Genomic DNA, 13,688 nt, shown 5'->3' on the forward strand with positions numbered 1-13,688 from the left:
TTGAATTATGAACGACAATGCTCCAAATTAACCGTGACATCACTAGTTAAGTCTCAGATTTTCCTTGTTTTATTGGATTGGATGACATCATTCGACAACCCAAAACATTCTTCTAAAGTTCCCTACATGACATCATAATAGAGATACAATAAAAGATCATTACGTTTAATGAAAATCATAAGTATTGACAAAGCACTTGCAACTATGACATCATGTCACTCATGCTAGGAATTGAACTTAACGCGATCGTTTATAAGCGACCTTCACTACATGTGAATATAAGTTTGTAACGATTATGTGAAACTTCCTTATATTCTAGCAACAAATTTATGCATGCCAATTAAGTGTCGACCCTTAATTAACAAATACAAATAAGTTATCAATCAAATAGTTAAGCCAATTGCATTCACGATTCAAGAGTTCATAACTGGAATTTATCAAATTATATTGCACACATAATCATGGCTTTGAAATCACCCCTAGCCAAGAGGGGTTTAGCCACTCATATTTACAACAAAACAAAAGGAAATGAATTTAAACATTAGAAACAAAAGAAAGAAAACACCTAAACGCTCCAACGATCCAAGTTGGACAGCAAGCACGTCCAAGCACTTTCCTTCCCTTCCTTTGCTACGGCACAAAGTGTTGGTGAGTGTTTGAAGGTTTGCTTGTATGGAGGAATGGATGTGAAGATGAATGGATGTGTTTGGGTGAAGGTTGTATTGAAATGGGAATGAATGATCTAACCAAGTATGAACTCCATTTATGTTACACACACTTCCTTTTATAGAGGAAGTGCAAGGCAAAGCATGGGTAAAATGGAGTGGTGTTGAAATGATTCAAAGGTGAAAGTGAAGTGATGATTGATGCAAGAATTAAACATGGATGGAGTGCACGGCAAAGGTTTGTTATGGTACAAGGAACCCTTAATTTGTGTCCTAAAATGCATAGGAAACCTTCAATGTTGTTGGAACTTAGGGACATTTAGGATTTAGGAAAGATCAAACCAAAATAGAAAACCTTGGCTTAACTTTCCTACTTCAAGTAGGAATCCTCATCTTTAGGTCTTCAATTTCGTCCATTCCTTTAGTTCCAAGCATGTGATATTTATCCCAAGCCCAAAATTGCTCCAAAAGGCTCCAAAATGCACATTTTTGCATACTTTGTCCTTAGAACCTGAAATTGTACAAAAATGACTTTAAACACTAAAACTACTAAGGAATAACAACATAAATGCATGAGAACAAGCTAACTCAGTCGCATAAATATGCTCATATCACACATTCATGTGGCCGAAGCTTCAAGCCTTCGTTCTTGCTTTCTTGCACTTCGTGATCATCAGGACTTGCCAAGACTGCTGCCAGTGCTCTTCGCATCTTCTTTGGTAATCGTAGTGCTTCCTCGATGCTAAAGTGTATTTGGCAGACCTTCTTCAAACGTGAAAGTTTTTTCTCCTTCAGTGGCGATAGCTTTGCCTTTTGAGGGCTCTTCCATTTCTACTTCGACCATGTGACATGCAGTGATAATGCACTGTTGGAAGAAGTCATCCTGGAAGTACTCGTGCAAGGAGATAGGAATGCGTGGCTCTTGCTCCATAGATTCCCTAACATACGTTGGCTTAACAGCTTTTATGTTTCTTTTGGGCTTCCTACTGTTGCGGCGATGGTGCTTTCTCCCTTGTTCCACCTTTGGTCTTGTGACTTGTGGTTTTGGTTTCCTTGTTTTTTTATAGGTCACCAATGTCCATCCTTCTTCATCATCGGTATGTGCATCTTGTTCGTTTGCCCCCGGTGATGGTTGCGCAGAAGGTATCGTGCAACTTGAGCATTGATAGGAATGGTCAGGTGTCGCTTGGAGAGGCACGGGATCGAATGATCCAAATGCAATTGTAGTAGTATGTGTTGCGGTCGTGTCTTCGAGGTCGAGCTTGATTTTCCCTTGTTGTGCTAGCTTCATAATGAGTTCTTTGAGGACGAAGCACTTGCTAACAGGATGGCTCACAATACGATGGTACTTGCAGTACCTAGGATTGTTCACGTGATTGATTTCTTCAGGGCACTTGCATTCTGGTAACTCAATCACCTTCTTTTCCAGCAAGTCGTCTAACATTGCATCCATGTCTGAGTCAGGAAAAGGGTACGCCTTCTGCTCCAATTCCCTCAAGGTGCTTTTGTACCTGTCTTGGGTGCGAGGAGGCTCACCTCTCTTTATCTCCTTTGCTTTGGTTTTGGAGGAGATCTTGATAGGCGCAGAGGAGGTCTTGATGGGCGCAGTGTTGACAGTAAAAGCTTCATTGGCGGACTTCTTCCCAGTTTTATCTACATTTAGGGCAAACACCTTATCCTTCTTGATGGTGATTGGCTCTTTTTTTCATGGTGAGCAATGCTCAGCTCCATGTCGTGGGCACGGGTGGCTAACTCTTCAAAGGTCGATGGTTTAATACCTTAAAAGATATAGTGTAACCCCCATTGCATGCCTTGGATACACATCTCGATTGAAGAGATCTCCAAGAACCTGTCATTGCAATCGAGGCTTAGATTGCGCCATCGGTTGATGTAGTCTATGACTGGCTCATCCCTCCATTGCTTCATGTTTGTCGGCTCTAGCATGCTCACAGTGCGACGGGTACTGTAAAAGCGGTTGAGGAATTCCCTTTCCAATTGCTCCTAACTGTTGATAGACTCAAGCTCCAGGTCCGTGTACCACTCAAAAGCATTTCCTTTCAGCGAGCGTACAAACTGTTTGGCAATGTAATCTCCTTCTGTCCTCGCGTTGTTGCAGGTCTCAATGAAATGGGCGACGTGTTGCTTTGGGTTTCCCTTTCCATCGAATTGCATAAACTTTGGTGGTTGATAACCTCTCGGCATCTTCAAAGCGTCAATCTTTTTAGAGTAAAGCTTTAAGTATAGTACGGAGTCATGTGAACTTTCTTCGTACTGCGCCTTGATGGTGCTAGCGATCATCTTCTGCAGTTGCTGGATAGAAAGAGATCCCATGAGTGCCGCTGCTTGGTCCAGCTCTGGCTTCACATCGGCTTTCTCCACCAGAGGCTCATCTTCTTCGTCAGCTCCTCTCTTTAGTGGATTACTCTTTAGGTCTGGTTTCTCGTCCTGCTGCGCGTCCAATTGATTAACGCGTGCAACGATTTGTGAGTATTTTTCTTCCACAATCCGTGTTAGCCTTGCGATCGCTTCATTGATATGAGCCAGCTGCTTATCGATTGAAGTCGCTTTAGTGGTCATGACTTGCATCGCTGAGCTGCTGCTTGAGTCGACATCGGAAGGCATGGAACCAGAGTACTTCCTTAGGTTTTCCTCCCTTAACGCCCTTAGCGAAGCCAGGGTGATCACAGGTTCGTGCCTCATGTGCTCTTATTCCTTCGGCAGAGTTGATGCAGGGGTAGAAGAGGTGGCAGAAAGAGCTCTTGCCTTGCTTCGAGTTGTGACGCCCGAAGTGACACCACCTGCGGTGATGACGCTTGTGTTCCTTGCATTGGTTGCGAGAATAACTTGAGCCTTCTTTGATGCCATTTGTGCTTTTTGCGGATTCAAAGATAGAGATGAGAGGTGGAGAAATGTCCCACTAGGCATGCCAAATTTGTGAACACGGAAATTCCTGAAACAAGAACAACGTGTACAAAGAAATATTTCGGTCAGGTTGATGATTTTGGGGTTACGATCTCTTTTAACTTGATCCTCTAATTCGATCTCCGTAAGGTGTTGATTTATGGATGTTGTTGATCCAAGGGCCGTTGAGGCTTAATCTTGGATGAACGGTTGGGAGCTTTCTTCAAAGGCCGTCAGGGCTTGATCTTGAAGAACTGTTGTGTAGATTTGTTGATGTTGTTGATCTAAAGGGTCGTCGGGGCTTAATCTTAGGATGAACAGTTGTGTGGATTTGGTGATATTGTTGATCCAAAAGGGTCGTCGGGGCTTGATCTTAGGATTAACAGTTCTGTGGATTTGTTGATGTTGTTGATCCAAAAGGCCGTTGGGGCTTGATCTTAGGATGAATAGTTGATGAATAGATCTTTAAGGGCTTTTGGGCTTTATCTTGAAGAACGGTTGGATGTGTGGATTTGTTGATGTTGTTGATCCAAAGGGTCGTTGGAGCTTGATCTTAGGATGAACGGATGATGAACGATGAATAATTTCTTCAAGGGCCGTCGAGGTTTGATCTTGAATTGGTGGAAGTTCTTCAATGGCCGTTGGGGCTTGATCTCGAAGGAGGATTTGACGAAGAACAAAGAGGGCTTTCTTGATCCTTCGGGATTTGTTTGAGAGCTTTAGAGTTTCAAAACTTCAAGGATTTTGGATGTGTGGGGAGTATTCTCTTCCATTTTGGGAGTAAAGAAATGTATTTGTGAATTTTAGGATGATTGATACCTTGATGGAGAAGCCTATTTGTAAGCTTTGAGAATGAATTACCACCATCCTTTTTTTTTGGTGAAGTAAGTGGATGTTGTAGGTGAAGTGAGTGTATGATGTTGGTGAAATGAGTGGAGGTTGTAGGTGAAGTGAGTGTATGATATTGGTGAAATGAGTGAAAGTTGTAATTTTAATGCGTTGGTGAAGATTTATTTACCGAAATTTCAATGTCTATACTATTAGCTGCCAGGTTTTACTATGTGTTCACTTTAGTTTGTGGTTGAGAAGTAGAAAGTTTGGAGCTTCATTTAAATTTGGGTTCCTGGGTTCCCTGCCCGAACTGAAAAGTTAAATATGGAGGAGCATTGAAAAGTCAAGGCTGCACTTTACAACTGTGGCTTGATGGCTTCCATTCAATATGCCTTTATGTTATGGTGGACTTTCAATTCATATTCTCATTTTGAACGTGGAGGGCTATGCAAAGGAATGATGATTTGTTTTTTTTTTTAGAACTTTAACGAAAAACTTCCGATACTGTTTATTTTAACGAAAAATCATATTTTTACACTAAAAGGCCAATCATGGTACTATTCATTTTACCCTTTATTTTGTCCTTATCGTTAAAACTCAAAGTTTTCAAACCTTTTTCATTAGTTTTTCTTTTTTTTATTACTATCGACATTCAACACTTAGAAAATAGGATAATGTTTGAACCTAAAACATAGTAGATTAAAGAAGAAAAATCTAACAATCAAGCCAATTCACCTTTGAAAAGACACATAATATCCAATTTTGGTAAGTTGTAACAAAATGGCTAGCTCCCCTTCATTGTGTTTTGCCCATATGGTTAGCTCCCCCTCATTGTGGCTTTGTCTCACAAGCGGTCATGTCCAAGTGTGGAGTTAGAAATTTATGAGTTAAAATTATTTACCGATCTCTGTGTTTAGACAACAGGATTTAGAAATTTGGACTATTTGATTTAAATTATATGGTCATCATTAGCCTATCTCTTAGCCCACCCCATAGAAAACAGGAGGTGGATTGCATGCCCTCTCATTTTCATACTCTCCCCATGCTCTCATATAAAGTATAGTCACGGTTAAGTCACGTTAACATTTTATATTAATTTTTTATAAAAATAATAAAACAAAAAGTAATAGGAATCTAAAATGTTGACGTGGCTTACGTGACCACACAAACAGGAGGGGATGGGGAGAGTATGGAAATGGGAGGACAGACAATCCATCTCCTAGAAAACAAAGTCCTTGAACAATCCGGATCTCTCTCTCTTAAATAGCTCAGATTTCTAGGTCCGGCTGCTCCCAACACAAAGATCCGGAGAGAATCTCAACTCGGAATTCACATAGGGGTGGCCTAATTTGTTTTTCTTGTAGTATGAAGTGAAATTTAGGTGTTTGGGTAGGCTAAATTCATGTTTTGTCAATTAGGCTTTAATTTTTCCACCACATCCTTACTTTAACACAAAATAAATAAGAATTTTTATTGACACTCCAAAAATTTATTTTACTCTCCAAACTTTCTATAATTTAAAGAAAAATACATTTGTAAGAAGACATAATAGAATTTTTAGAATGCTAATAACAATTGCCAGAAAAGTTCATCTTTGAAAACTTGGGTATGCTAAAGCCAACCCTTGGTCCTGTGTCTCTCGTTCTGGCCGTGTTATTTCACACATAAAAAGTCTCACTTCAAGCTTACCGAAATTTTGATTTGAGTTCATTTAAGTGTTTGCTAACGATGTCAGTCATTGTTTAGCTCACCTCGTAAAATTGGAGAGTGGTACTAGATTTGCACTTCAATTTTTTCTTGTAATTACTTTACTCCTTGGCAATCTTTTAGAGGAGCACGAACTATAATATTCTCCTCCATACCTTAATGCGTATTTGTAGGTCGTTCTTTTGGCAGCGAGTTATGAGAGAGCTTCGAGGAAAGTGAAAAACAAGTCTTATATCCTCCATGAAATTTAGTAAAGTGCTATTTTTAGTTTGTATATTTTCAATATATATTTTTTGGTATTTCTCTAAACTTTTACAGGAATACAAAAGGTTATTGTCAATTACCGATAAAATTCCCACTTCTTAGAGTTAAGTTCTACTCAAATTTAATTTGTTGAAGACTAAATTCACGTATTACTCCATGCTTGACAATGATGACCAGTCAAATCAAGACATCAAGGGGAGTCACTCATCAAACGGAGTTATTCATCCAGGGGTCTTCGACAATATACATAGGCTATACTGGACATAAGTGTGTTATGTTTTTTTTTTCTCTTTGACTAGGCTTTTATCCCATTGAGTTTTTACTGGCAAATTTTTAGTGAGGCAGCATTGCATCCAAAAACTAATCATTATTTCATAAACATGGAGCCCGATTTTATGGCTCAGGTTTTGTCCCACTGGGTTTTAAGGAAGGTTTTATCAAGACAACTATCATTAATAGACAAACATCCAAAGAGGAATGTTGTAAATACTATTAATTGTGTAGTTGTCCACTTAGTGCCAATATGATAATAATTAAGAAAAACTTGTGACAACCCGTCCCTAATTTTTCAATTTTAGTATTTTAAATGTGTGAATTGACAAAAATACCTCTAGTGACGAGACTGTTGACTTTCGTGGACCGCCATTTCATGACACGTACAAGCTACTATTTTACCGTATTCTCAAAGTACACGATGGTACGAACGCGTGGGCGCACTCATGTTTTTAGGCACTGTTAGATTTAAATTTATTCACATTTTCCACATCACTACACTTTATGACTTCGTCATCTTCCAAGTGCTGGCTAGCACAACTCGATTCGAAATCCTTGCGGACATTCCGGATCGGGGTATGTCACTAATGAAAAGGGTTTTAAATCTTTACATTTTAATATAAAAAAATATCCACTAACTTTATTTAATATTAAGGACAAAATAATTTAAAAAAAATAAAAATAAAAAAACTTAAAAAACCAACTTGCATTGGGCGTGTCCCCCCGCCCCCCCCCCCCCCCCCCCGGCTATCCATACTCCAATTTTTTTTCTCCCATTGTCAACTACGTTAATAATTTTTTTTTTTATTTTGCTTAGAATAAGAAAAAGACTTCAAATTGAATCACATTTGCAAGTTTTATTTTTGCAGTATTGTTTCCCAATAGTATCAAGATGACGAGAGATTTTTCAATATACCTGGAACACCAGAGTGATATACCACATGTCTTTATACAAGTTGTGAGATTCTTTAAAAAAATAATAACATAAAAATAAAATTTCCCACCACTTACGTAATAACACGTAATATATCACTTGTGTTACAGGTACGAGGAAAAATTTCTCCAAGATGACACCCAAGCTCAAGAAATTGGATGGGGAGCTACATTTATTATTGTAGGTGTGTAAAAAATATGAGGAAATTTTAATTTGGTAATTAAAAATAGTTCTTTAAATATAATTATTGAGAACATAATTTTCTCAAGGTTTTGAACTAAAGGATCACTTATGGGTTCATTGTTTTTGGCGCAATAGGTGCTTTTACATGACCAAAATGGTCTAAGTTTCAAACCTTATGAAATTAAACCAAGAATCAAACACTATTTATAAAACTTGACCAATAAGTAGACATTATTCATGAAACTAGACTAATAAGTAGACACTATTTATGAAACGAAAACAAGAATTAGGCACTATTTCCAAAACTAAACCAATAGGCAGAAACTATTTACAAAACTGGACTATACACTATTTATGAAACTGGACTAAGAACTAGATAATATTTATGAAACATGACCAAGAGCTAGGCACTATTTATGAAAGTGAACCAATAACTAGGCACTATTTATGAAACCGGATCAAGAAAAAGACACTATTTATGAAACTGAACCCAATAACAATGCACTATCTATGAAACATGATCAAGGATGAGGCACTATTTATGAAAGTGGACCAAGAATTAAGCACTATTTATGAAATTGGACCAATAAATAGTGTAGTACATTCACTTTCATAAATAGTGTTGAGTTTCATAATCGGTGTCTGTGATGGACGCAAGAGTCCCTCGCATTAGGTTTTTTTTAATTGTGTGTGTGTGTGTGTGTATATATTAAAATTGTGTCATTCTCATTAAAAATTAAGTTCTTTTATCCTTTTTATTAAAATTTAAAGGTTTTTTTTAATTAATTTTTTTTTCTTTAAATAAAGTTATGGCATGATTTTTAGTTAAAATAAGCTTAGCCCCAAACTCTTTCCATGAAAATTTTCAATTAATTATTCATGAACCTTTGTATATAAATCGTGTGAGATGGAAAAACACACCTGGATTTTCTCCTCCCAATATTTCTTTTGTTTATCTCTACTAGCATTGCGCACACCCGCGATGCGTGTGCAACTAAATCTACTTTTTAAGTTGCTATACTTTTTCAACAAAAAAAAAAAAGAAACAAAGGGTTGCTATAATTTTGTAAGATGTGAACAACAGCATCGCGTTTTTATTAGGAAATGTACGTGAGCAAGAGCACAACAAAATAACCCCCTATTCTATTATTTTTAGGCTATGACTGAAACAGCCTGAAAATACCGTGTCAAATAAACTAAAATGCTTTTAAAATGACTGAAAACGTTTTTAGAGAAATTCAAGCTGTTTATGGGCACTACAATTCATCAAAGATAGTGGCCATAAGGCTGAATACTGTAGAAGAAGACTGTATACTCCATATGGTAAAATGATATACCTCTGCCCTTTTCGGGCAAGAATGCTAGATCCACCGAAAAGTACGTATACTCGTTATGGTGAAATGAAAAATATAAATAATTTGCATTAAAAGCAACGTACTGAGGTTGTTGCTATTTTTCTTTTTGGGTATAGGAGTTTCTATATAGACATAATGAAACTGCTCTTCTTTGTTTAAATCCAAAAACTTACTGCTCAGATTGTTGAAGAGAATCGTAGAGAGTTGGTACTAAGAGCTACGTCCTGCTCTTCTTCCCTATGAAGAATGGCAGCACAGCTGAATATCGTAACATACCTGCAACTTTAAAACAAGCATACGGAACTTGTAGTGTTCCTACAAGCCTTCCCGATAAAGCAAACATCGCATCAATGAGGAGCCATGATACAATTTCATATTTTCGACCGCACTTTCTCGATGAGCTCTCTTCTGAGGATTTTCCCCGATGCTGACTTGGGGACACTGTTTATGAATGATACTCTTCGTAGTCGTTTGAAAGATGCAACCTGCCACAGGAGCAATTTTTTATCAAGGAAATCAAATTGGATCCCAAATAATCCTTTGAAGTTTCCTACTTACTTGACTAGCAATAAAGCTCTTGACATCTTCTTCAGTTAGAGAACTATTTGGCGTACGTACACAATATGCAGCGGGGACCTCACCAGCTTCAGCATCAGGGAACCTGCAGGACGGAAATAAACCCATCATTCAATTAAGTTCAAGAGGAGGCAGTTAGGACAAGTTTTGTATGTGGCAAACTCACGGGATGACAACCGCATCTAATATTTCAGGGTGAGAAACTAGCAGCCCTTCAAGTTCAGCTGGTGCCACCTAGCAGAGGACCAACCGAGCAAGGAAAACATGATTGAATAATTGCATATGTGTAGAGAGTACGAATCCATTATGAAAAAACACAAACAGAAAGATAATAATTAACTTTTAATCGAATTCTGACAGCATAGCAACCATGATCCACCAAAGTATCTAGTTGCAGAGACAACTATGTTAAAGGAAAATTGGCATGGGGTTTTTTATGCATAAAAAATAGCTTTGCAGAGATAACCAGCAGAAATTTCATGCAGTAATTGTTTAAACTCTAGCAAAAGAATTTACCTGGAAACCTTTATACTTAATGAGCTCTTTGATTCGATCAACTACATAAAGTTGTCCGTCTTCATCAATGTATCCAAGATCTCCTGTGTGTACCCAACCATTTTTATCTATAGTCTCGTTGGTGGCCTGTGGGTTGTTGAAATACCCTGAAATGAGTTTAGTAATCATGGTGTTATAAATTTTTATACCAAAAACCCCATGACACACAAAATAAACTTGAACAAATATCCTACTAATATCTGCACAAGAGGCGAACAAAACAACCAAATTGGAAGCAAGGGTTTGCAAGCTTGTTATATTTGGCGATTATATTGACCCGAGGCATCCTTAACTGACAGTTCTCAATGAAACAGAAAGGAAGAACTTTTCAATGCTAGACAAGATAAATGGTGAGGTAACTGAAATTCAGATGGAAAATAAATTATTGCATGCTTCTGCATTGTTAGTATTGCATGATATTTAGTTAAGGCCAGCAGACCCAACTTAAATTTACACCATGGAAACATTTATAAACATTCCGCATCAGCTCTTCAGTGAGGTAAAGAGTGAACATTTTGCGGGAAGAGAGTGTGATTTATATTGGCAAATGCAATGCCCTGCTTGGGATGAACAAAGCATCAGCACTAGAGCTTTGCTTCTTAAATAATTGATTAGGATACTGAAAATCATAATCATAAACCTCATATGCCACATGAAAATGCTACCGCACTGCACCAATTTGAACGATATCATTACACACAAAAATTGTGACTTCTCTTATATGTTATGCAATGAGACTTCTCTTATAATTAAATGCAGAATAATTTCTTTCTGTGAGACGATTAATACGTCTATGTGTGCAGGACAACTTTTGAATGTTGACAAACACACTTACCAGTCATCATATTAGGCCCCCTAACCCATATCTCTCCCAACTGTTTGGGAGGTTGAGGCTTCAGTGTATCTACGCTGACTATCTGACATTCAACTCCCGAAACAAGCATGCCAGTTGAACCAGTATGTCGAGACCCCGCTAGTGTGTTCTCCACCGAAACAATTCCACAAGTTTCTGTCATACCATAGCCCTGAAAAACCAAGCAAACTTCTGAATCAGTGAAAGAAGTTTTATCCTCCCAGCTACTACATGAAAAAATTTTAACTTCGCGAATGAGGTTGAGAACCTCAAACTCTACCGCCACCCAATTTTCACATTTGACATCAGTTGAATTGTGGCATAAACTGTCATCCACTTACTTCAAACTTTGTGCTAAATTTAATTAGCTACTCAAGGAATTTTGCCTACTCACAGATTAGAAACATGCAACTCTTATAATTTGACTATATTTTAAACTACTCCAATTTATGAAAGGGGATTCGAACTTGTTGTGTAAAAAGACACATGACGACTACAACACATGACTGCTTGAAAACTGCACTTGAATCAAGAAAATGTAGCCTATAGCCATTTGGTTTCAATCAAACACCAAACTCTAAACACAATGCCGATATCATAAAATAACCGAACCAAAGGAATTAATCGCACTTCCAAGTTAAAAACAATCAAAACCAGCAAGATAATTTAGTACCTGAGCTACTACACCTTGAGGAATAATTTTAGCACACTCCTCCATCAACTCTTTCCCCAACGGAGCTGCCCCTGAACCGATATGCTTCAACGACGAAAGGTTAAACTTCTTAACCACGCTGTTTTTCGCCAGAGCAAGCACTATAGGAGGCACAATCCACAGGTGTGTCACCCTATACTTCTCAACGGCCATCAAAACCTTCTCGAGATCGAATCGCCCCATCGAGACCACAGCATTGCCCTTCTGCAGCTGCCCATAGGTGATAATTGCCAGCCCAAACACATGGAACATTGGTAGAACACAAAGAAACACATAGTGCATCTCCCCAGAAAGTTCTTGATCCATTGTGACCATCAGAGACGAGGCAATGAAATTCCTATGTGTCAAAACTACCCCTTTGCTGACCCCTGTTGTACCTGAAGAGTACAACAGGACAGCTGTGTCGGTCTGCTTAATGTTAACCGATGGAAAATCGGACACAGATCCAGCAGACTCGATCAAATCATGGAAAGTTCGAATCTTTGAGGCTGATCCAACGTGGGATTCCCCCGAAAAACCCGTTGATCCTAAGAACACTGTTGGGAGGTTAAAGCCCTTGACTTTATCCCAGAGCTCCGGGACTGTTATAACCAGCTTGGGATTAGAGTCCCGGACTTGCTTGGACAGCTCTGAAACAGTGTAGAGCGGATTGGAGGTGGTGGCAATAGCGCCGGACGCAATAATCCCGAAGAGACAAATGGGGAATTGGATTGAGTTGGGGGCGAAAATGAGGACGACGTCGTTTTTCTTGATACCCAGATTGATTAAGCCATGGGAGACCTGGATAACTTTGGACTTGAACTGCGAGAAGGACAGGGTTTCGGAGGACTCGCCGTCGATGAGCGCGGGCTTATGGGAGTAGGAGGAGGAGTTTCTGAAGAGGAAGGAGACCATTGAGAGATTTGGGTCTCTGGGTAGGACAAGCGGCGGCCGAAGTGACCGGAAAATGCCATCTCTGCCGAACCCAGATTTCTCCATTGAATTGCGCTGGAGAAGCCCAACTGGGTAAGCGGGGATTTTGGGTTTCTGGGATTTGGATAAGGTGATTTGTGATATATGTGATATGTGATGGAGTATCACACGTATCGAGGTGTATTGATTGCCTTCTGTTTTTTTACGGCAGAAAGGGATATGGAGAAGCTAAACACGGCACAAACTCTTGTTGCTCTATGTCGATATATGACAATTTGCGACAAGACAAAAGAGATATGGAGAAGCGGCAAGTATTTCGTGTCGGATCGAAAGACTCGGTCACTCATTCAGTACTTCACGGCGGAAGGGTGGCAATGGAACGCCACGCATGGTCCGGAATTTTTGCTTTTTCCTCTCTTCGGATATGGTCATGGGTTTAAACTTCTGTTTTTAATTTTTGTTAATTTTTTTATATTTTTTGTTATTTTTTCTTTTTAATATCTTTTTCTTTCAGAAGTGACAAGGAAAATAGCAGACGGGCGGCGAAACTGATGGGATTTGTGCAGTAGCAAATGTAAAACAAATCAGCAAAGTTCAACGCTCTTGCATACTAATTTCAGACAAAAATATAACTACATGTGAAGACTTTTAGGTAAGTGGGTCAGAGTAATGAATTGTGACAAGTATAGGTTCATAGGTTCATTAACCATATTTTTCTCATTTTCGAAGACAACTAGTGAAATTTTCTCCGTTCTTCGTTAACAAGTCAGAATCTTGTGCAGTAGATTCGAAACTAATTTATTTTTTCACATTCTTAATGTAAATATATCTTTTTTTATTTTTCTTTATCTGGTTTACTTGTAAGTTTTACTTTTTTTTTTTTTTTTATCTGATTTACTTGTAAGTTTTACAGAGTACACCTTATATACTGTTTTTTGGCAACCCTCTCAATAACTAAGAGATCCTT

At 38.5% G+C, this 13,688-nt stretch overlaps 1 protein-coding gene across 1 annotated transcript; it reads right to left on the minus strand.

Moving 5' to 3' along the window:
* Positions 1 to 9,050: 9,050 nt before the first annotated feature.
* On the minus strand, positions 9,051 to 13,132 carry LOC126589549 (probable CoA ligase CCL7). Its single transcript, XM_050254876.1, has 6 exons — positions 11,771 to 13,132; positions 11,080 to 11,269; positions 10,206 to 10,351; positions 9,856 to 9,923; positions 9,672 to 9,774; positions 9,051 to 9,598 (listed from the first exon to the last, which is right to left on the minus strand). Exons 1-6 carry the CDS (start codon positions 12,785 to 12,787, stop codon positions 9,485 to 9,487), a joined length of 1,638 nt encoding a protein of 545 aa, XP_050110833.1. The 5' UTR covers positions 12,788 to 13,132; the 3' UTR covers positions 9,051 to 9,484.
* Between the last annotated feature and the right edge of the window lie 556 nt (positions 13,133 to 13,688).

The sequence above is a fragment of the Malus sylvestris genome, chromosome 11 (genome assembly GCF_916048215.2).
Source record: "Malus sylvestris chromosome 11, drMalSylv7.2, whole genome shotgun sequence".
NCBI lineage: Eukaryota > Viridiplantae > Streptophyta > Magnoliopsida > Rosales > Rosaceae > Malus > Malus sylvestris.